Genomic DNA, 21,392 nt, shown 5'->3' with positions numbered 1-21,392 from the left:
CTTTCCAGTCTTCTTCAAACATTCCTCTTCTTCTTGCATGTCCACCCAATTGTGCTTCTTGCTGATCCCCAGACAGAACCTGCACTCTGGTCAAGCATCACCTAACACAAAACCTTCCCCATCCCTGCTGGCCACAACCCCTCCCCATACACTTATTTGTGTCTCTTTTGTTTATGATTCTCTAGGTATATATAGGTTGTCTCCCCCAAGCGAAGGTATGCTCCTTAAGGGCAGGGCCTGCTTCATTCTGTCTGTATATCTGACACCCAGCACAGTGCCTAAGTCCTAGAAGGTACTTAAATCCTTGTAGATTGATTTGGGAATGTTTATTCTAGGAAAACAGAGTTTTCTGAAAAGGTCTTTGAAGCACATTCTGATTGGCTCCACAGTGGAATTGAAAGACCCTGTTTTAATTCTCAGACCCAATAACGATGCAAAAATGTGCAGGTCTGTGAGGGTAGAATCTGTCTGGGCTTTGGCTGTATTGTTGCTAATGTTCTGAATAACATGTCCAGGATGAGAGAGAAGATCATTTCTCACTTAGCACGGGGTGACATCTCCCAGACTGATAATCTCAGTACAGATAAACAAACATTTATTGAGTGCCTGCTGTGTACCGAGCACTGCCGCAGGCTTTGTAAATATGAAAACAAAAATCACACTCCCCATTCTCAAACAGCTCAGCCAGCAGGGACCCAGAGTACTTGATGCAGGTGTCTTGGGGGAATAGTTACTGTCTGATTTCCAAAGGTAGAATGGCCCTTTTCATCCCAGAGGTCTGACCTGGCCTTTTGACTTCTGAAGTCGTTCTCTGTAAGCTGAACAAGCCTGCTCCTTTCATTTCTTCCACACTGCTCGCTGTATGATTGGCCTTTTCTTTGGGTTTTTGCTTCCAATTTCTTCAGCACTAATGAAGCTGAGTGTTTACTGCCTCTTCCCTATTTTGCCGTCCTCCTAGCTGAGTGCAGTTCACCACATCTCCATCTGAATTTAGACAGCCTAAAAAACTTAATTGAATCACAGTGTTTAAAGAAACCTTGGAAATCAAGAGAATTGGTGGCATTGTTTGTTTCTTTGTTTTTTCTTTTCCTGTAGGGTTTAGTCTTTTGATCCAGTTGCTTGAGTCAGAAGATGAGATTATTGTGGGGAATGCAGCTCTCTGCATTGGTAATTGTGTAGAGGTGCCTGGAGCTGCTTCTGCCCTGCTAAAGTCTGATATCCTAAAGATCCTGTTAAAACTGGCAGGCGGGGATGCCAAGGATGGGTCTGTGCAGCTGAATGCCGGGATTGCTCTGGGAAAACTGTGTACAGCTGAACCAAGGTACCAGGTGTCCAAGGGGTATCAAGCTAAACCAGCCAGATTATCTGTCAGGCCACTGGAGCAAAGGGAATATGTGGCAGTAGGAATGTGGGGGACGTGTGGGATGCTGACTAATCAGGTGAAAATGTAGAGAAGGATTTTTTTAATAAAAGTTCAATTCTTTTGCTAACTCAATTCAACGAACACTTACTAAGCATCTATTTTGTGCAAAGCACCATAGTAGACATTAAGGGAGCTGCAAAATTCATATTGGGGTCCCTGTTCTCATGGAACTTAATCCATTAGGAACATATGATTCTTACAGAGGTAACTAATACACTAATACATGGTAAGGGTATTAGAAGCAAAGTGTTTTGTGAGTTTTGAGATGGAAAAAAAGTCATTATAAATAGGGAGAAACAGAGATAGCTTCATAGAAAAAATGAAATTTGAGTTGGGCTTTAAAGCATAAGTGGGACTCGGAAGTGAAAGGGAAGAGACATCATCATTCCAGACATGGGAAAATAATGTGAGCAGGGGGAGCAAGAAAGTTTGTTTGGGGGCTTAAAGGGATGGGACAGAAAATGATCCCGTTTGCTTAGAGCATAAAGTATTTATGGAGAGTAATAGACAGAAACCTGGAAATATAGGATGGTACCAAATTATGGAGGGCATTGAATGCCAAGCAAAGGGGAAAATCTTAATTAGTAGGCCGCAGGAAGCCACTGAAGATCTTTGAGCAGAGAATTTACATGATAAGTTTTATGCTTCGGGATGATTATTTTGGCAGTATAATGAAAGGTGGATAGGAGGGAGGGAGAGAGAAGGCAGGAAGACTATTATAGTGATCCTGGTGAGTGGTAATGAGGACTTGCACAAGGGTAATATAGTGGAAAGAGTGAGTGAAGGAATCAGGAGATATTGCAAAGAGAGAATCAACAACAAATAGCCAATGACTGGATATTATAGCAAGTTAGGAAGAGGCAAATGTGACACCAAAGTTTCTAACACAAGAGACTGCGTAAATGGTGCTGATACCAAGGGATAAAGAGTAAAGTCAGAAGGAAAAACATGTTTAGGATAAAGAATTATAAGTTTGGTCTTTGGATACATTGAGGCAGATTCCAGTGGGCCATCTAGATAGAGAAGCCCTGCAGATACTTGAAGATAAGAATACAACATTCAAGAAGAGAAGTCAGGGCTGTAAATAAGGATGTGGGGAGTGAGCAGTCTATGAGGAGTAAAGTTGCTAAAGGAGAAAGAATGTAAAGAAAGAAGGGAGCCAAGGAAAACACTGGGGAACAACACCTTGTTAAGGGGTTAAGAGAGGAAGAAGGAATCAGAAGAAGGGCAAAGACTGAATGGGTGAGAATTGTAGGAGATGACCAGCATCATGGTTATCTCTAAGGTCCAAAGGTAGAAAAAATAGAAAGAAAGAGGGGCAGTTAGTAATGCTGCAAAAGAGTCAAAGCAGTCAAGGATGGAACCAGGCCATTGGCTTTGGGTAATTAGGTCATTGGTAAACTTTAAGAGAACACCTTTAGTAGTAGGTAGAGAAGCCAGGCTACAAAGGATTGGAAAGAGAATGTGTGATAAGGAATAGAATTATCAGGTTAAGCAATATGCAAGGTGGAGAAGTAGATGGGACTTGGGGAGAGAAGAAGAAAATTGGACAGTGCCTTTTCACATTAATATGTGTTCAATTGAATTTGAATTAGGCAACATGGAAAATGGGAGACCGTTGGTACAAAACAATAGGGGGTTATTGAGCAGCAGCAAGGGTCTAGTTTATATTATACACCTTTAATGTGGAGTAAGCAAAATTAGCACTGAGAGGCATTGTGGCATAGTAGAGCTAGCCTTGAAGCAAGGGAAACCTGGATTCTGGTCATGCCCCTGACAGGTACCTAACAAAAAGCAATCCTTTAATCTCTCAGAGCCCTAGGAAACTCTCAAAGACTATAAATTATAGGTAAGTTATCAGTCTGCCAGAAATGGTGATTAGCTGGTCAGAACAATAGAAACTCAAGGGGCTTTTTCTCTTCACCATCTTCCTCACGCTCACAGCCATGAAGATCGAGCCGTGCAGCTTCTGCGGGTACAAAATCTACCCGGGTCACAGGAGGCACTAGGCCCACACTGACGGGAAGGTTTTCCAATTTTTGAATGCAAAACGGGAGTCTGCATTCCTTCCAAAGAGGAACCCCGGGCAGATCAGTTGGACTGTCCTGTATAGAAGAAAGCACAAGAAGGGCCAGTCGGAAGAGATTCAAAAGAAAAGAACTAGCCTGGCTGTTAAATTCCAAAGGGCCATCACTGGGGCTTCTCTTGCTGATATAATGGCCAAGAGGAACCAGAAACCTGAAGTTCGGAAGGCCCAACGAGAACAAGCCATCAGGGCTGCCAAGGAAGGAAAAAAGGCTAAGCAAGCAACTAAGAAGACAGCTGCCTCTGCTGCTAAGGCTCCTAGAAAGGCAGCACCTAAACAAAAAATTGTGAAGCCTGTGAAAGGTTCTGCACCACGAGTTGGTAGAAAATGTTAATTGTATACTAAACTGGATTAAATAAAAGGAAATTTAAAGCAAAAAAAAAGTCAAGGGGGCAAGGGGGTGTGAAACACTAAAGGGACAGAGATGGAGAAGCAAGTGAAATTAGAATGGGTGGTATGGACTGGGGATGGCTCCAGGGGTCATAGGCCACAATTAGGGTCTAAGAATAGATCTAGTGGGAGAAATGGATTAATAGGCAGCTGTACTGAGGAGTGGAATTTCAAAGTCTTGGCAAGATGGATGATGTGTAACTTGAGGGAAGTGGAAGAAGAGAGCCACTCAGAAGTGGCCGCATGCTGGGGGTTCCCAAGAGGAACGGTCCTTACCTGCGCCTTTCTGATTAGCATCCGCATCTGCTCCTGTAGATCAGAAATGGCATCATTATCGTCTTTAATGCAAAGTCCCTGGAAGCCACGTTCCCTTTCAAAGCATTGGGACTACTGATGTGACAGGGCCATTCCCCTTCCTCATACACCTGATGTCCAGTGGTAGCCGAACTTCTTGGCATCCAGACGCTGGCTTGAACAATGACTGGAGTCAGGAACTGAAGTTTTGCATTTTTGTTACAGGTACACTCTTCAGCTCGAAGAGCTCCATGGGATAGAGATCCTCAACTCAACTATGAAATACATGAAAAAGACTTGAGAGGTGTCACATTATGCCTGTACTATAAGGTGATGTTCACTCTATACTGATAATCTTGTTCTCATGGTAATAAAGTTATTATTTTAATATATATCCAGGTACTGGATATTTATTTTCAGAATTCTCCCCCCTGAATTTTAACTAGCAACAGAAGTGTGGAAATTACATTGAGTATGAATAAACACTGCCTTCCCATCCATCAGACTTAACTGCTCTTCTGTTACCTCAGATGACATAATGAGTCAGGTGCCGGGGACCCCAGGGTTCCTAAAGGAAACATCCAACAAGGCCCATTACTGGGAGCCTTTATTAAGAACAGCTTGAACTCTTGAGAGGTTTTCAGAGTTTTGCTATTGCCCATCCCATAGCTAAAGAGTCAGAAATTACATTAGTGCAATATAGGAAGTAGATCTGAGGAAAGCATGTACCCACCCATGAATCAGAGCCAAGAATCATCTGTATAATTAAGAAAAAGAAAACCCAGAGCCCCTCTCTCCATGTAGGTTTTCCAAAAAGAAATTCACTCTCATCTTAAGCAAAGACAATGATTCGTGACTAAAAGGGGGCTTACAAGATAGTCATCCCCACCTGAAACCAGAGGAGCTGTGCTGAACTGTGCGTGAAGCACCCTGGATTTTCATGATGCAAAATAATTATGAACTCCCATCCAGCATAGAAAGAAGCAAATCCCAAGCTGAGAGTTCGTAAACCTGCCTATATCCCTCCCCTTAGGTAAACACATATGTCCCATCCCTTTCAATCTAGCTTCTTCCCAAGCCTGCATTTAACAGACCATTGAATGGAAAAGAAGCTGTGTTTGAGGTGGATCATAGAAAAGAAAAAATCGGTGGCCGACTTGGTAGTCTTCAGTGTCTGCAAGATGCAAAAAGCATCTTGTGCACCTAACCTGGAGGCTTGCCTCCTTTGATTTAAAGTGGAACCCCCTCCTCCAGCCCTTTGGCTTCACTTGTCCCCTTAGCCGTTTGTGGGTGGTTATTATATATGTAATGTCTTCCCTGAAGAGGAGGGAATGTCAAATTATATCATTATCTTTGCTTCAGAGCACCTGCTGAGAGCCATAATCTTCTGTGCTTCAGAGGAAGGATCTGTTTCCGCACCTGAGGAGTTTTCTTTCCACTGTGCTGGTGTGAGAGGATAGATTACATATCCAGCACACTCCGTCTTCAGGTCTTCAGTGCAGACAGAGCTGGGCCTCCTCTTCTTAATCTTGTTATCTCCAAAGTACATTCTGGTGCAGAGCTTTCAGGTGGGATGGGAAAAAATCAATCAGATATTTGAGAAATACTTTGTTTTGCTGAACCAGCAGCTGTTGTCATGCTCCTCATTAAGCTGACCTCAGACTGAGCCCTGGAACATGGCTCATTTTAGACGGAGCAAAGACTGCTGGCAAAGGCCCAGGGCACAGCTTAATGTCTGAATTTGTGGACACTAGGAAACTGGGATCATTTAACCTGAAAAAAGATGTGGAAGTCTTCAAGCTTGGCCAAGGCCAAAGATGTCTTTGTCCTTCCACAGTCTATGCTGCTGACTCATCTCCACAGGACTTTATCTACCATGCCCCTGGACTGATACCTTTTCTTCTCCCTCCTCCTTTCTTTCCCTCCCCTTTTATGTGTTGTTTTCTCCTCATGAGAAGCTCCTTGAAGTCAGGGACTGTCCTGATGGTCAGTACAGTACCTGGCACACTTGTTGTTCAGTTGTGTCTGGCTTTTCATGACTGTATTGTAGCACACCAATGCTGTCCGTGGAGTTTTCTAGGCAAAGATATGGGAATGGTTTGAATATTTGTTACAAGAGCTGGTGGGAGAGAAAAATGCTTGTTATTTTTTTAAATTTAATTTAAAAAAAAGATTTAGTCAGCAGGAAAAATAATTAGACCCCAGCCCATCTGGTGGAATCTTTCCTTGGGCTATGAAAAGCAGAGATAGTTCTATTTTTGAATACAGGTTCAACAACTGAGCCCTATAGCCATGACAAACATAGGTCTCCTGCCAGCTCAAAGGCAGGGGTGGTATAAGGAAAGGAACATTCAATCTAGAATCAAAAGAGCTGGGCTGTAGTTCTTTTCTTTGGACTTCAATTTCTTCATTTGTCAATGGAAAAGGAGCAAGGGTCACTGGGGATTCTGAAGCTAAATTAGGTGCTAAGATTCCCCATTATTCTCTTTCACTTCTAAATGGCTTTTCTAGCATTTTTCTTTACAAAGAAGAGTTTTTAGCCCTTCAGAAAGAAAATCAAATATTTTTAGACAACAGAATAATGTTGTCCTGGAACTTTGTGGAAAACAAGGGTGGTAAGAGGAGCTGAGATCAGACTTGGTCTCTATTCATTTTTATCAGATGTTAATAGGCTCACAGCATAACTAGGTAGTGTCACCTACCAGAATTGACTTTTAAATAAAATGTCTTAGTAATTTTAAAAAAATGCAATCAGGGGGTGGCCAGGTAGCACAGCAAGTAAGAGCACCGGCTCCAGTGTCGGGATGACCTGGGGATCGGATTGGATCGAATCCTTGGCTCAGACACTTAGCACCCACCCAGAAACACCTGGCTGTGTAACCTGGAGCAATTTACTTAACCCCAATTGCTTGGGGTGGCCAGGTGGCTCAGCGAGTAAGAACACCAGCTCCAGTGTCGGGATGACCTGGGGATCAAATCTGGGCTCAGATACTCAGCACCACACCCAGAAATAACTGGCCGTGTAACCTTGAGCAAGTTATTTAACCCCGATTGCTTAAAAAAAAATGCAATCAGTAGAACATCTTTGTTGTCCCTGTGTGGCTCAACCAGTAATTAAAACCATATTCTCTGCAATAAATATGAGTATGAGGACAAATGCTGATATTTTCTTAAAATATATTTTCCTCCTTATCCCAAGATTCACTATGTGTAGAGAGGGACATAAAGTGACCTCAATTCAACAAACATTAGGTAAAGAAAGAGTACTGTGTATAACGCATTGACCTAAGCACACAAAAATAAGTACAATAAAGTCTTTCTTTATAATTTGTATGAAAGTATGAGGTCAAATGATGTAGTAGAATGAGAAATGGACTGGAAGTCAGAGAATTAGGGTGTGAATCCTGGCTCCATCACAACCTACACAGCCTTGAACAAATCACTTCATTCCTCCTGGCTGCCATTCCCTCATCTGTAAAATGAAACTAAAAGTATATCCATCACTTGGGGAATGGCTGGGAAAAAATGGCAGCATGTGAATGTGATGGAATACTATTATTATGCTGTAAGAAGTGAAGCAGATAGGGATGGCTAGGGGCGCAGTGAACAGAAAACCAGCCCTGGAGTCAGGAGGACCTGAGTTCAAATCCGGCTTCAGACACTTAACACTTACTAGCCATATGACCTTGGGCAAGTCATTTAACCCCAACTGCCCTCCAAACAAACAAAAAAAAGCAAAAAAAAAATGAAGCAGATGATATTAGAGACATGGAAAAACTTGTATGAAGTTGAGCAGAGTCAGAAAAATAACATCACTATTATAAAAATGAACAATTTTAAACACATATAGCCTGAGGAAGAAGGAGATGAGCAGAACAAGGAAAATAATTTATACAATAAAAATATTGTATGAAACAAACACCTTGGAAAGCTGTAAGAACTTCAATTAATGAAGTGCCTATCCATGATTCCAGGAGTCTATGATGATGCATACTGTTCACCCCCTGACACAGTAGCGATGGACTCGGGACAGAATGAGGCATATATATTTTTGGAGATAGCTAATGAGGGAATTTGTTTTCCTTGACTACTCATATTACAGGGATTTCAATAGTCTTTATGTACCTGGAGGGCAGCTTAAAGCCTTGGGAAGTGGGTTACTGGACATACTTGTATATTAAAGGTTTGGGGACGAAAGAAGCTAGGTACTAGGCTATAGCCTCCCAGTGACCCTAACCCTGGCCTTTTGTTTTTGCCTTCTCCCCACCTGTTCACTTGCATACCAAAACCTAGAGGATCTTGGGGGCCTCCACTGTAGGGCCTCAGACTCATTCAAACTCCCATGTTGTTTCTTTGGTAGAAACCCTGAGATGGGTTTGGGGAGACATAGGCATCCCAGAAAGGGGTTTAAAAGAAATTTACAAGAAATTTTTAGCCCCAAGTAAAATAAAATGTCTCACATAATAGACTACCATTCAAACTCAGATAGGAGAACTAAAGAACAGACTTTATACTAGTCTGGAAGCACACTGCCTGTCTATTGTTCAGTCTTTTGACTAGGTGTGGTGGCTCATAGTTTCAGTTATAACTAATGAAAAGGGGTGAGAAGAGAATCAGCATATATATATATATTATATACATATTTATATATATATATATATATATACACATAACATACATATCACCTACTATGTGCCCATTCACTGTGCTAAGCACTTTACTCTCATTGATCTAATTGGATCAACAGCCTTCAGAGATAGGTGCTGTTATTATCTCCATTCTAAAGTTAAACTGAAGCAGAATTTAAGTGACTTGCCCAGGGTCATACTACTAATAAGTGTCTGAGGCTGGATTTGAACTTAATTCTTCCGGACTCCAGGCCCAGCACTCTATGTACTATACCACCTAGCTACCTCTAAAGAGGCAGGAACCTGACCTTGTCATGGAAAACCTAATCATAGAGTCTTAGCAGAAGCCAAGATAGCCAGCTAGTGGCCCTGAGGTATTTAAACTTAGACTCTGTACTTTACCCATAGTTCACTGGAGTAAAATACTCCTTAAAACCTACTTGGGGCAAATGAATGGTAAATAACTGGTGAGCAGTGGGCTAAAAGCCTTCACAGAGCAAAGTCCACTGGGGTCCTAGGATATAACTCTTAAAGGCTCACTCTCTAAATATAGCCAGTGGTTATTGGCAACTTGATTTTTTTTTAATGGCCATATGCTAAACCCATTGATTTAAATAGAATTAGTGGCAACTTAATTTGGACATCCCAAATCCCTTTCCCTGCAAACTTCTATGAGTCAATTAAATTCAATTCAACCAACATTAACTAACTGGATACTACATTTGACAAACCATGGGAAACACAGTACCAGTCATGGGAAACACAGTACCAGTCACATAGGATGTTTAATCAATGACCAGTTGATGCACCTAGGTAATACCAAGATAGCTAAGACACAGACTTTGTACTCAAGGAAGTTACAGTCTAATAGCACAAGTACAAGGGAGGATGTACCAGTCGGTGCATGGAAAAAGTGCTGGATCTGGAGTCAGAAAGACCCAGTGTTCAAATATGGCCTCAGATGCCTACTAGCTACATGATCTGGGCTGACAAGTCACTTAACATCTGTCTGCCTCAGTTTTCTCATTCACAAAATGAGATAATAATAGCGCCTACCTCCCAGAGTTGTTGTGAGAATTAAATGAGACAAATTTGTAAAGTACTTTGCAAACTTTGAAGCACCATATAATGTCTAGCTATTAGAATAAGTACAAAAGAGTGAGCTCTATGATAAATCTGAGGAGTAAGAAAGCTCTTTCACCAGGGGGTGATAGGCCAAGGAAGGTTTTATGGAAGAGGTAGATCTTGAGCTGCTTTTTGAAGAAAAGGAGGGATTCCATTCTAGGCATGGGATTCAGCATGGGTGCATGAGAGAACATGCAAGGAAGAGAAGGCAGGATGAGTCCATGACGAAGTAGAAGCAAATACCCCCTAGGAGAGATTCTACTAGGAGAAATAAGAACAAGCCCAAGAATCCTGTTCTATTGAAAAACAGTGTGGCTAGAGCATCAGGACACCTGGGTTCTATTTCTGGTTGGATCACCTTTAGCAAGGATTTAGGCTTTCTGGGCATTAGTTTTCTTACCTGATTGGTCAGTTTCCATTTTAAGGAATTGCCTAGGCCAGCTATGTTTACTTCTTCATTTTTCTCCAGGGTCTGCTCCTAACTCTTTGGACTTTTTCCTCCATCATTCCCTGTGTGGGCACCTTCTCCTTCTTCTGATTTCTAGTTTCCTTGTGTGTTTTGCTTCCCCCCCCCCTACCCACCCATAATTGAAGATAAGGACTATCTTCCTTTCCCCCCTTCCTCCCTCCCTCCCTCCCTCCCTCCCACTCTCTCTCCCTCTCTCTCTCTCTCTCTCTCTCTCTCTCTCTCTCTCTCTCTCTCTCTCTCTCTCTCTCTCTCTCTCTCTCTCTCTCTCTCTCTCTCTCTCTCTTTCTTTCCTTCTTTCTTTCATATTCCCAATACTTAGTACAGTACCTGGCACCTAGGAGATGCTTAACAAATGCTTGATGATTGACTGACTAACCTGTAAATTGAGATTCCTTCTAGCTTGAATGTTCTGTGAATCTAAACTAACTTAGGGTTCTACTTTGCTTTCAATTCAAAATTCAAAGCCCTAGGGGAAAGGTTGTGGGAAAGAAGTTGTGCTTCCTTAGCTAGACTGGCCCATGATGCCCAGTTATGCATAAACAGATTGACAGCTCCCAGCCCAACGGGTCATGGGTAAGAAGGAATATCTGAAATGGGTGCTATCCTGAAGAGCTTGAAGCCTGTAGGACATTCTTTTTTCCTCCATCAAGACAGATAATTTGACATCAACTTCAAGAAGGAGAGATGGAGAATCAACTCTTCTCTAAGGTATTTTGCTCTTCAGCTTCCCCCATGGATCCAAATCTGATTCAGTCAGCTCCCCCTGCTGCACAGCTCCAATGAAACTATGCCCAAAACTTGAATGAATGTGCCTTCAGCAAGAGGTAAGCTAAGGGGGCCAGGTCCCCCAGGCAAAACTGAATGTGCCTTCAGGAAGAGGTAAGCTAAGGGGGCCAGGTCACCCAGTCAAAGGCAGCAGATGCTTGGCATTCTCGCCCCAGAGCTAGCCTCTCTGCCTCTCCTAAGTCCTGGAGCTGTACCTATCAGTCTTGTGTGTTAATTCTGCATAGTCAGCTTGAGCTGAATGATGGGTTTTCCTCTAAAGCTGTTGCCACTTTGCTACTTGTATCGCTCCACCTTCACATGCAGGATTCATATTGCCACAACCCTCTTCTCATTCACTTTTCTGTCCCTCTCCAAGAGACGTGAGCTTCTCTCACCACCCCAGCCACTTCTGCAGCACAGAAAGGAATTGACATAACCAAATACAGGGGTCATTTAACCTAAATCAGAAGATCTTCCAGCAAGTGACAAGTGTTCAAATAAGAGGAGGACAAATTATATGGTGTCCTGTAACTGGAATGACTTAGGTATGACTCTGCCTAGAGGGTTTGGTAGACAGCTTCACTTCCTAGTTCTGAAACTCCAGAAAAAGTGAACTTAAAAGGAAGGAAATAAATAACAGTTTTCTAGTGTATTATGTATTTGAGGACTAGTACATATGCTAGTACATTATGTTGGCAAGTCTCATTTCAATGAAACAAGCAATAATTCAATGAAATAAGCAATAATTAAGTACCACCTGTATGCCAAGCCTTGTGCTAGGAACTGGGGATACAAAGACAAGAAGAAAACAGTTCCTGCCTTCAAGATGCTTACATTCTATTGGAGAGAACCATTGGTCAGGTGTACACGAACTGAAGCTCACAGCTGATTCCCCATTGCATTTTCCCAACAATCAGCCTTCCTTCAGAACTGATGGCCAGGAACACTATATATCAGTAAGAGTTTGTTTCCCTTCTCTCCCTTAACTAATTAGCAGTTAAATGGACCAAAAAAATAGATGAAAAACAGGAAAAGGGTCAGAGATAGAGAGGTAGAAGGGACTTAGAATGTCATCTACTCTAAAGGCCTTGTTTTTACAGATGAAGAAAATAAGGCCCGGTAAGTAGCTTAATTGATGTCACACTGTTGTGAAACCCAGGTTCTCTGACTACAAACCCCCCCATTGGTATAAACCACACATTTAATTGGGTTACCCTGGATTATTACAACCATTTCCTAGTTATTCCCCAGTCCTTCCACAACAGCTACTAATCTTTCCAAAACCATTCAACTACTCAACCAAAAGCTCACTATGTCACCCAACTGCCTATAAGAAATATTTGGGACCATCCTAGGGGTACTTGGAGCACCCCTGGAAACTTCTAGGGAATCCAGGAACATGTGGGATTCAACATTGAGAGTGTCAGAGATGATGAACTTTCTGGCTTCTTCCAGCTATATAGTGAGCCAGTGCTGAAAGACCTCGGTATTTTTGTATGATGATGCAAACCTGAATGATCCCTCATCCATGACAGTGGCAGGAGGGGCGGGGCCCTGTATCAATTCAAAGGAGAGGGTAGCTTCTGACTTGTCTCTTCAGCTGTCTAGTGGTGTTTTCTATCACTAAGGCCTCCCAGGGATAGGGGAGTGGATTAGAAGAGGGAGAGACAGCAACGCTCTTTTCTTGCACCCCACAACTTCTCCCGTGCAGTGAGGGTGCTCAACCAGATGTACTTGTACTGAGCCTTTTCTGATTTGTGTTTCCTGAATAAGTGACCTAGCAATCAACCTCAAACAACCTAGCTTGTCTCCCAGCTTGTTCAAGTCACCCAGTGGTCCAGTTCATTGGCTGCTGACTAACGTTGACTGGTTGGCACAGAGAGTTTCTCCACCAGAGGTGACCAAAACAAGAAAAAGATCTCCAGCCCCTGGTTTGACTTGCCAGAAGACATGGATTTTGAGGAAGACAGTGCAGAGCAGAGATGAAACATAAAACTGATAATCAGCAATGCCACACTATTTCATGTTTATGTGATTTTAGGTACCAGTCTAGCCAGATACAACACTAATGTGCACTGTTGCTTGTATAATTTGTCCTACTGTCTATATATACTTATGAGGGTCTTTTGTGTTATAGCATTTTTTTCATGTGAGAATTAAATATGTGTCCCATATCTGATTTAGAGGATACATTCTACTCCCTTCTTTGGGGAAGTTCTAGATATGAGTGGATACATAAACTTTAAATAGCTTGTCCCTGGGGTAACAGGGTGAAGGCTGAATGTACTGAAGAGTGTAATAAAAGGGAAACAAACCCCCTTCTCATTGGAAACCAGTGTCTCCCAGGACTGAGCTCTGTCTGTATAAGACCTATGGATCCAGAGCAGAGGGTACATTTGTGAAAAGAGAGTACCCCGGACCCTGAATCTAGCAGGAGTTTCTTAATATATGTTTACTATCTGACAATGCAGGTAGAGATGTGGTACTGTGTTGGACTGGTGGGCAGGGGTTAAACCTCCTCATTTCTGGTCTCAGACTTCATGGACTGAACCACTCTTCAGAGTCTTCCTTTAGAGATGACATTTTAGACACTCGGGCTCCACCCATCAGGCTACGTTTTCCTTTCAAGCTGGCCAGGAGGAAAAAGAAACAACAGAAAAAGTCCAAGGTTCACTTATCAGACTAGTCCCAACTCATCACAGCTTTCTGAAACCAAAGCTGCCGATTCATTTGCCTTGAAAGATCCAGTTTCAACTTTCTCTCCTTGTTCTGTGAAATTACAAAAATACATCAATAATTCTCTAGTCTAGGGACAGCTAAGTGGTGCAATGAATAGAGCACCGGCACTAGAATCAGGAGGACCTGAGTTAAATCCAGCCTCAGACGCTTGACACTTACTAGCTGTCTGACCTTGGGCAAGTCACTTAACCCCAATTACCCTGCCTTCCCCTCTCAAAAAAATTCTCTAGTCTGTACTCTGAGCTCTGGCATAAGTGTGTGTTTATGTATGTGTGTATATGTAAGTATGTATGTAAATAGTATGTATGTGTTTACACATATGTAATAGTTGTGAAATCTATTTGTCTCCTCCTACGTGTCCCCCTCCAGTTACCTTTTTTTCTCTATTTCATTTGTGTAATGAAGCACATTGATATTTATGCAATGATTAACCACATTTATCTTTATGTTTACAAAATCCAAAGGAGAAGACAGAAAGCAAACAAACTCTTAAGGAGTTCAGGAAACAGGCACACCTCTCCTGGGAGACGAGAGAGAAGGAAGTGCGGAAAGTCAGAAATTGCTAGCTATGGGTCTGGACCACCAGGTGAGACCCACAAACAGGCTCTACTCAGACACACCCCCGAGCCACTGATTTCCTAGAGGCCACCTGCTCTATCCCTTCTTTCATGTTGACCTCTTGCTCTAGATCCTGGTGCAGCTGTTTATTGAGGCAGCAGCCATCCTGCCCCCTTACATTATAAACTCCTTGAGGGCATAGACTGTCTTTTGCCTTTTTGTATCCCCAGAGCTTAGTCTGGCACATAGTGAGCACTTAATAAATGTTTATCGATCGATTTATTGACTGCCTGCTCAGGCCATTTATACCAGTTCTCATCAATATGGATCCTGCCTTTCTTCTCTTTTAGGAGAGGGGTGATAATTTGTCAGTGAAGGTTTTGCCCCAGTCCTGGAATCAGGAAAGTTCCTCAGGGAGTCAAGGAAAATGGTGGAGATTTCCTCCCTGCCCCCAATACACTGGCCCCCAATGTCATGTTATAACAAACATTTATCAATTTCCTACTATGTGCAGGAAGAGCCAAAAAGCAAGTTACACCTGAGAGTAAAACCAGACTTAACAATAGATTAGGGAATATATTTCCAGCAAACTGACCCTGACAGAGGGAAAAGTCAGAGGTAATAATAACATTCATATAATATACATACATGCGTGTGTAGATGTTTATGGATAAACCTTGTTCTACAAGTTTCTTATGAATCATATTATATGAGGCATAAAAGAGAAAGCTGTATGCTTGCCATAAGTGTGTGTCACTGTCTGTAATGTCAAGCAGAGGCAACTTCCCAAGGTTCAAAATACCAGCATAGGTGCTCTCCATTTTATTCAGTGAAAAATTAAGAACAGAGAAGATCAAAATATGACATCATTCAAAATACAGCATTTACTAAGTGTGATTCAATAATCTCCAAGTACTACCCCACCCCTGGACATTACATTCATTTAATCAGTCACAAAGTCCCTCTTCCAAATACTACTCCATCCCTAGGTTGTACATTCATTTAGTCCATCACAAAGCCCCTCTTCTCAAATGGAGATTAGTTTCCAATCATAAGTAAAGTACATTCATTTGTTTAACCACAGAGTGCAAAAAGGTAAAAAGTTCCCCACCCTTGGATCACAATTGAATCTACCCCAAAGTTACAACAAACTTAAGCACAGCATTTAATACCCAAATGGAGGTCTTTTCTTCATCTTGACAGGAGGCAAGTTCCCAGCAATCTTTGTTCCTGGGGAGACAAAGCTTAGCAAGGCCACAAGATACATTGCCAGTGTCTTCATTAATTCATTCTCTGTCTGCAGAAAAGTCCTAGGACCCCTGAAAACATTAGCAAAACCCTCTTCCAGGATTTCTGTAAACATACAACAAGAAAATCCTTCTTCAGGGCTTCTGAACCAACAGCAAGGTTCCAGGACCTCTGCAACAACAGCACTGTCCTTCACCAGTGGACAGAATTCACTCTCTATCTGCAGAACAGTCTCTGAATCTCTGAACCAACAGCAAGGTTCCAAGACCTCTGCAACAACAGCACTGTCCTTTACCAGTGGACAGAATTCACTCTCTGTCTGCAGAACACATCCAGCTAAGAGTCCAAATCAAAGAGGGATTCCCTTCAGATGGAGAAGTCCTCCAGAAGCTCCTGTTCTATATATGATATTGTACTCCCGGAACATAATGGAGTCTTCTACATCTGCAATAACTAAAGAGAGTTTGACCTAGTGATCTACACAGGAAAAACCAAATGGCTGAAGAACATCTATAATTTGGGTTATAACACCAAGTTGGTGGGATAGCCCATAAATTTAGTCCATCAGCATGTTTATTTGGGAGAAATGCAGTAGTTGGACAATGAAATGGGGAGCCAGAACTAAAGTCAGGATGGGCTGGACAGCCTTTGGGAAATGGGGCAGTGCTTTTAATAATCCTGAGCTTCCTGCCAAAACACAGGCTTGTCTTTTTAACACCGATATTCTTTTGGCAATACGGTATGTCCAAGAGTGAAGGCTAATGAATGGAAGAATCACAACTGTGGGTCACTAGCAAGACAGAGAGTGGGTATAGGCATTTTACCAGTGAAGAATATATCATCATTGAAATATATAAGCAGATTGGTCATATTTTGAGAAGGAAGTATAACAAGTGGACAGTTGTATGTCCCACTGACATCCATGTAATGTTCAGAAGGACTATGATGTACAAAAGAGAATTGGACCAGATCCTCTTAAGGCACCTTCTAGCTCTAAATTCTGCAATCCTATGTATAGGATTTTTCTAGGGGCTAAGTAATAGCCCTGTGGGGTCCCAGAAATGCTGAGCCTTTTAGGCACAAATGAAAACCTCTGGGAGGGGGATCATCTGGTGATACTGTTCCCTTCCTATCTAGGGCATTTCTTCACAGACATGTTCATCTGAACCAAAGCCCACAGTGCTGATAAGGTGGAGATCCAGGAATGGAAATGGCAACTGTCACTTTCCTAAACTGGAAAGAGGAAAAATAACACCAGTGTAACAGGCCTGAACTGGTAAGTGGGGAACTAAATGAGAATGATGATGACTCAGACCTTGTGGTAGGCTGGCCCTGACCTAGAATCTGAGACTCATACGTATTAGTACTGAGAGGGATCTTTCATATGTTTGAGTCCAGACCTCCCTCCCCCTTATAAAAGGGGAAACTGAGTCTCAGAAAGGAAGAGTGATTGTCCAAGGTTACACAGCCAGTGAGAGGCAGTATTAGGCCTAGAACCTGGGGTCTCCTTACTTCTGGTTTAGTGTAGTTTTCAAGAAATGTCCCTGCTGGGTAGGAGTCAGAGTGGTTGAGGACTGGTTAGACTCACCTCTCTCTAACCCCTTAATTCTCTCTCTCTAACCTCATTTCCCACCTGCTAGGTCCTGTGTTGCCAAGTTTTTCTTCTCAGGCACAAACTAGGCCACATGTGACTTTTTCCTTCTCTTATGAAAAGGATAGGTGAATGGGGCCATTACTTTCCACTTTGCTGAAAGAGGAAGGGAATGAAAGAGAGGGAAAGAAAGAACCCATGTGCAAAATTAGAGGTGTCAGAGGGATCAGCCTCTAAAGTCTCTTTGTGCTTAAGTCCTATGAGATGAAGAGAGAGGACAGGGAGATGGGGAGGGAAGGAGATGGAGATAAAGAACAGGAGGGAAGGGAAGAGAAGGAGGACTCCAAACCCAGAGGTCCTACCTCTGCATCACACTGCATCCCTCAAGATTTGACTTGTGTCTCAGACTCCATAATTTAAAAAGGGGAGAAGGAAGGCTTGGCATTCTCATTTTCTCTTTCTCCTGAGTCTCTGGTCTCCCTTTCAATGGCAAGCCCAAGTGTATATATACAATGGCCATGAATCAATGGAAGACATCAACAGTGGCAAAATGTCATTGAGGTTGGGGGCAATAAGAACCCAGGATAATGCCCAGGGACATATCCATTGCACAAGTAATACTGAACTTACTCTAGAAGCTGGCATTGATTGAGTGGATCCAACCTTTTCCATAGTCATAGCCCCTAAAGATATGTTTTAGCTGTAGGCAAATTCCCTGATGAGTACTAATATTATCCAGAACTCTTCTCAAGCACTGATTCATGCTCACACACCCCCTAGGAGGCAAAAAACAGTGACAGTCACAGCCGACTTTAGAAACCAGGAAATCCAGTCCTGCTTGCCTGGCCTCTGGGCACAGAGCAAAATGCCATTGTAGGAGTGGGACAGGTTTTGCCTCTTCAGGAAAATGAAGATGCATAAGGTTATGTGGCATGGTGAGAAGAACACTGAGCTTGGAGTTACAGGATCTGAATCTGAATCCCTTAAAAAGACCTGACTTGCCTTGATCATTCCTACCAGTTTTTATTCTTTTCCTCTAAAAGCCTTTTCTCCATCTTCATCCCTCTTGACCCCTAAGGCTTCAACATTTGATGCTATTGATCACCATCTCCATCTGGACACTTCCTCCTCTCTAGGTTTTCATGACACTGCACCCTTATCTATCTGCACCTCAGTGGATCTTCATCTATACAATACCCATTAACTCTATATATCTTTCAAGGCTCTATCCTGGAACCTCTTCTCTTTTCCAGCTATACTATGTCACTTGGTGATCTCAAGAATGAGCTTCCATATCATTCCTATACAGAAGATTGCTAGATCTACTTCCTTCCTTTCTTCCTTCCTTCCTTCCTTTCTTCCTTCCTTCCTTCCTTCCTTCCTTCCTTCCTTCCTTCCTTCCTTCTTTCCTTCCTTCTTTCCTTCCTTCCTTTCTTCTTTCCTTCCTTCTTTCCTTCCTTCCTTCCTTCCTTCCTTCCTTCCTTCCTTCCTTCCTTCCTTCCTTCCTTCCTCCCTCTTTCCTTCTTCCTCTCTGTCTCTCTTTCTCTCCTTCCTTTTCTCCCTCCCTCTCTTCTCCCTCTATCTTTCTCAACATGAATAATAAAGAAATATATTTTGAATGACCTCACATGCATAATGGGTATTAAAATATTTGCCTTTTCAATGAGTGGGGAAGGGCTGGAGGGAGAGAATTTGGAACTCAAAAAAATAAATTAAATAATAATTTTTTTTTTAAAGTGAAGGAGTCAGTTCAAAAACCTCAAGCTTTTTCCGATACAGTCATTTCACATCCTGTATGTGGTACAACAACTGACAGAATTCCAGTCCTGGCAGAATAACAGAAGGCATTATGTTACCTGGAGATCTAGATCCTTAGGATTGCAGAATTCAGTTAGAAAAACCCTTAGAGATCAGTCCAACCCCTCATTTTAAAAGTGAAGAAACTAAGGTTCAGAAAGAGGTGATTTACCCAGATCACACGGTTAGTGAGTGGCAGAGCCCAGATTGGAACCCAGGTCCTCTGGTTTCAGATCTAGCGCTTTTAACTCTGCAGCATGGTTCATGGTGCTGCCTCTTTGATCCCAAACATGGAGGAAGCCTTAAGATGAGTTGAATACAGGCTAAGGATCCCCCCGCCCAAGAAAACAGTCTCCTCCAAGTATATGTTATTTGTTTAGAGGTACAAAAGGGAGAGAAAAGCTGGGTCAAAAGTGGAGAGAATTAATTTGATATTTTGGAACCCCTAAATTTCTTGGCATCTAAAAGGAGATCGGGTGGGGAATTTGGAACTGCTCCCAAATTCGCACACCCTCCATCCCCATCCCCATTCTGACATTCTTCTTGTCCTTCAGGTACAGCTAGGCTCTGAGTAGTTCCAAATAAAGATTCTTTTGAAGTGGTTGTGCGTATTCAAATTTGCACTATTCCAAGTTATGCTTACGTAACATATAATAGCTAGCATTTTTATAGCACTTACTATGTGCCAGGCACTGTGCTAAGTGATTTACAAATATTACTTCATTTGATCCCTGCAATAACCATGGAAGATAGGAGCTATTATTGTTCTCACTTTACAGATGAGAAAACTGAAGCAAACAGAAGCTAAATGACTTGCCCAGGGTTGCACAGCTAGTGAGTGTCTGAGGCTGAATTTGAACTCAGGTCTTCCTGATTCCAGCCCCAATGTTTTATTCATTGTGCTACCTAGCTGCCCCAAATAAGGTAATTAATTCCAAAATAGTAACCAAAATATGGTAATTAATTTCAGCCCAATAGAAATATGCAGTGTAAATTCAAAAACACAGATTCTTCTTTTCCTCCTTCTCCTCCTTCTTCTTCCCCTATTCTCTCCCCCTTCCCTTCTTTTATTCTTCATCTTCATCTTCTCCTTCTTCTTCCCCTACATCTCTTTCTTCTACTTCTCCTTTTTTGGGGGTGGAGGCATTAACTGAGACAGCTGTAAATCTTCCATAAGGCATCTAACTAAAGTGTAAGAGGTCTCTGGTTCTTTTCATATTGCAGAGGTTGCAGGGCAGTACCCAGGCTATCCAGCTGTCATCAGCATCTTCCCTATATGACAGCCTCAACTCCTTTTCCTGTCAGACATCTCCTGGATGATTCCTTTTGTTCCACTTTTCAAGTACATATCATAGTTGCATCCTGCTTACACCTCCCATGAACCAGCCCTGTATCTTTTGGGTTACCTGCCTCTCAGATTCTTCTAAAATTGTGGTATAACATCACCTTGAGCCACATAACTTCACTGAAAGATTTGATAAATAAAAAGGAACAAGCTTTAAAAATTAAGGAATGAGCTTTGCCTCAGGCAAATTGCTGAGCTCAGTGATACAAAGAAAAAGCAAACATTGTCCGTGCCCTCGAGGATTTTAAGTTAAACGATCTGGACAAAGGTGCCCCTTTGGGTTTAGGCTGGGCTTGACTGTGGATCAGGAACAAGGAGTAGAAAATGTGTTCCTTAGCCCATACCCACAAGCTGGACTTCAGCCCAAGTGGCTGGTCCTATCCAGGTCATTGACTCACCCAGTCACCAGAGGTGACAATCATTTCCTGGCCCTTTCCCAGTCTTCAAGCAGGCCTGCCCCTTCCTTAGACCGAGGGAGACAGGGTCTCCTCACTCCCAGCTTCTGAGGTCTTCTGGGAAGGCAATATTCCCAGGATCGCTCTTGGAAGAGATCTAGTTTTTTTTCTGCCTTTCAGCTCAGGATCTGTGGTCCTAGGACACAAAGAGCTGAAATCTATTCCCCCTCCCCCCAACATAGGTCGCCAGTGCCTGGATGGAGGCTCAGGATCAGACAAGGCCCATGAATATCTCAGCCACATTTTCTTTCCTTGGGCCTGACCTCGAAGGTTCAGGCAACTTCCTACACCCCTAGACAGAAGCCTAATAATTTAGCTCGGGAAGAGGCTTTAGTGATCATCTGATCCAATCTCCCATCGTTTTAGGAAAGAGAAAATAGATGAGACCCAGAGGTATCATAGGATCATACCCCTAGGCCGGAAGGGGATCTTAGAGGCCAGCTAGCTCAAATGACTTGCCCAAGGTCATATGGCAATGA

General features: G+C 42.5%; 1 protein-coding gene and 1 pseudogene across 4 annotated transcripts in view; both read left to right on the top strand.

The window, feature by feature from the left end:
* Positions 1-4,585, top strand: part of TTC12 (tetratricopeptide repeat domain 12) — a 57,223-nt gene extending 52,638 nt beyond the window's left edge. For all 4 annotated transcript variants that reach the window (XM_069080798.1, XM_069080799.1, XM_069080797.1 and 1 more), the window contains 2 exons: positions 1,096-1,321; positions 4,419-4,585. In XM_069080798.1, the coding sequence (XP_068936899.1) occupies positions 1,096-1,321; positions 4,419-4,494 (302 nt within the window). In that variant the 3' untranslated portion in view covers positions 4,495-4,585. The remainder of the gene's footprint in view (positions 1-1,095; positions 1,322-4,418) is intronic.
* LOC138155519 (large ribosomal subunit protein eL24-like) lies at positions 1,332-4,411 on the top strand (annotated as a pseudogene).
* Positions 4,586-21,392: the final 16,807 nt, after the last annotated feature.

This window comes from Petaurus breviceps, unplaced genomic scaffold, assembly GCF_028583685.1.
Source record: "Petaurus breviceps papuanus isolate PSGF00001 unplaced genomic scaffold, PetGlider_PUasm1.0 91133, whole genome shotgun sequence".
Classification (NCBI taxonomy): Eukaryota; Metazoa; Chordata; class Mammalia; order Diprotodontia; family Petauridae; genus Petaurus; species Petaurus breviceps.
Note: the sequence above shows the minus strand (reverse complement) of the source record. Positions and strands in the feature narration are given on the sequence as shown.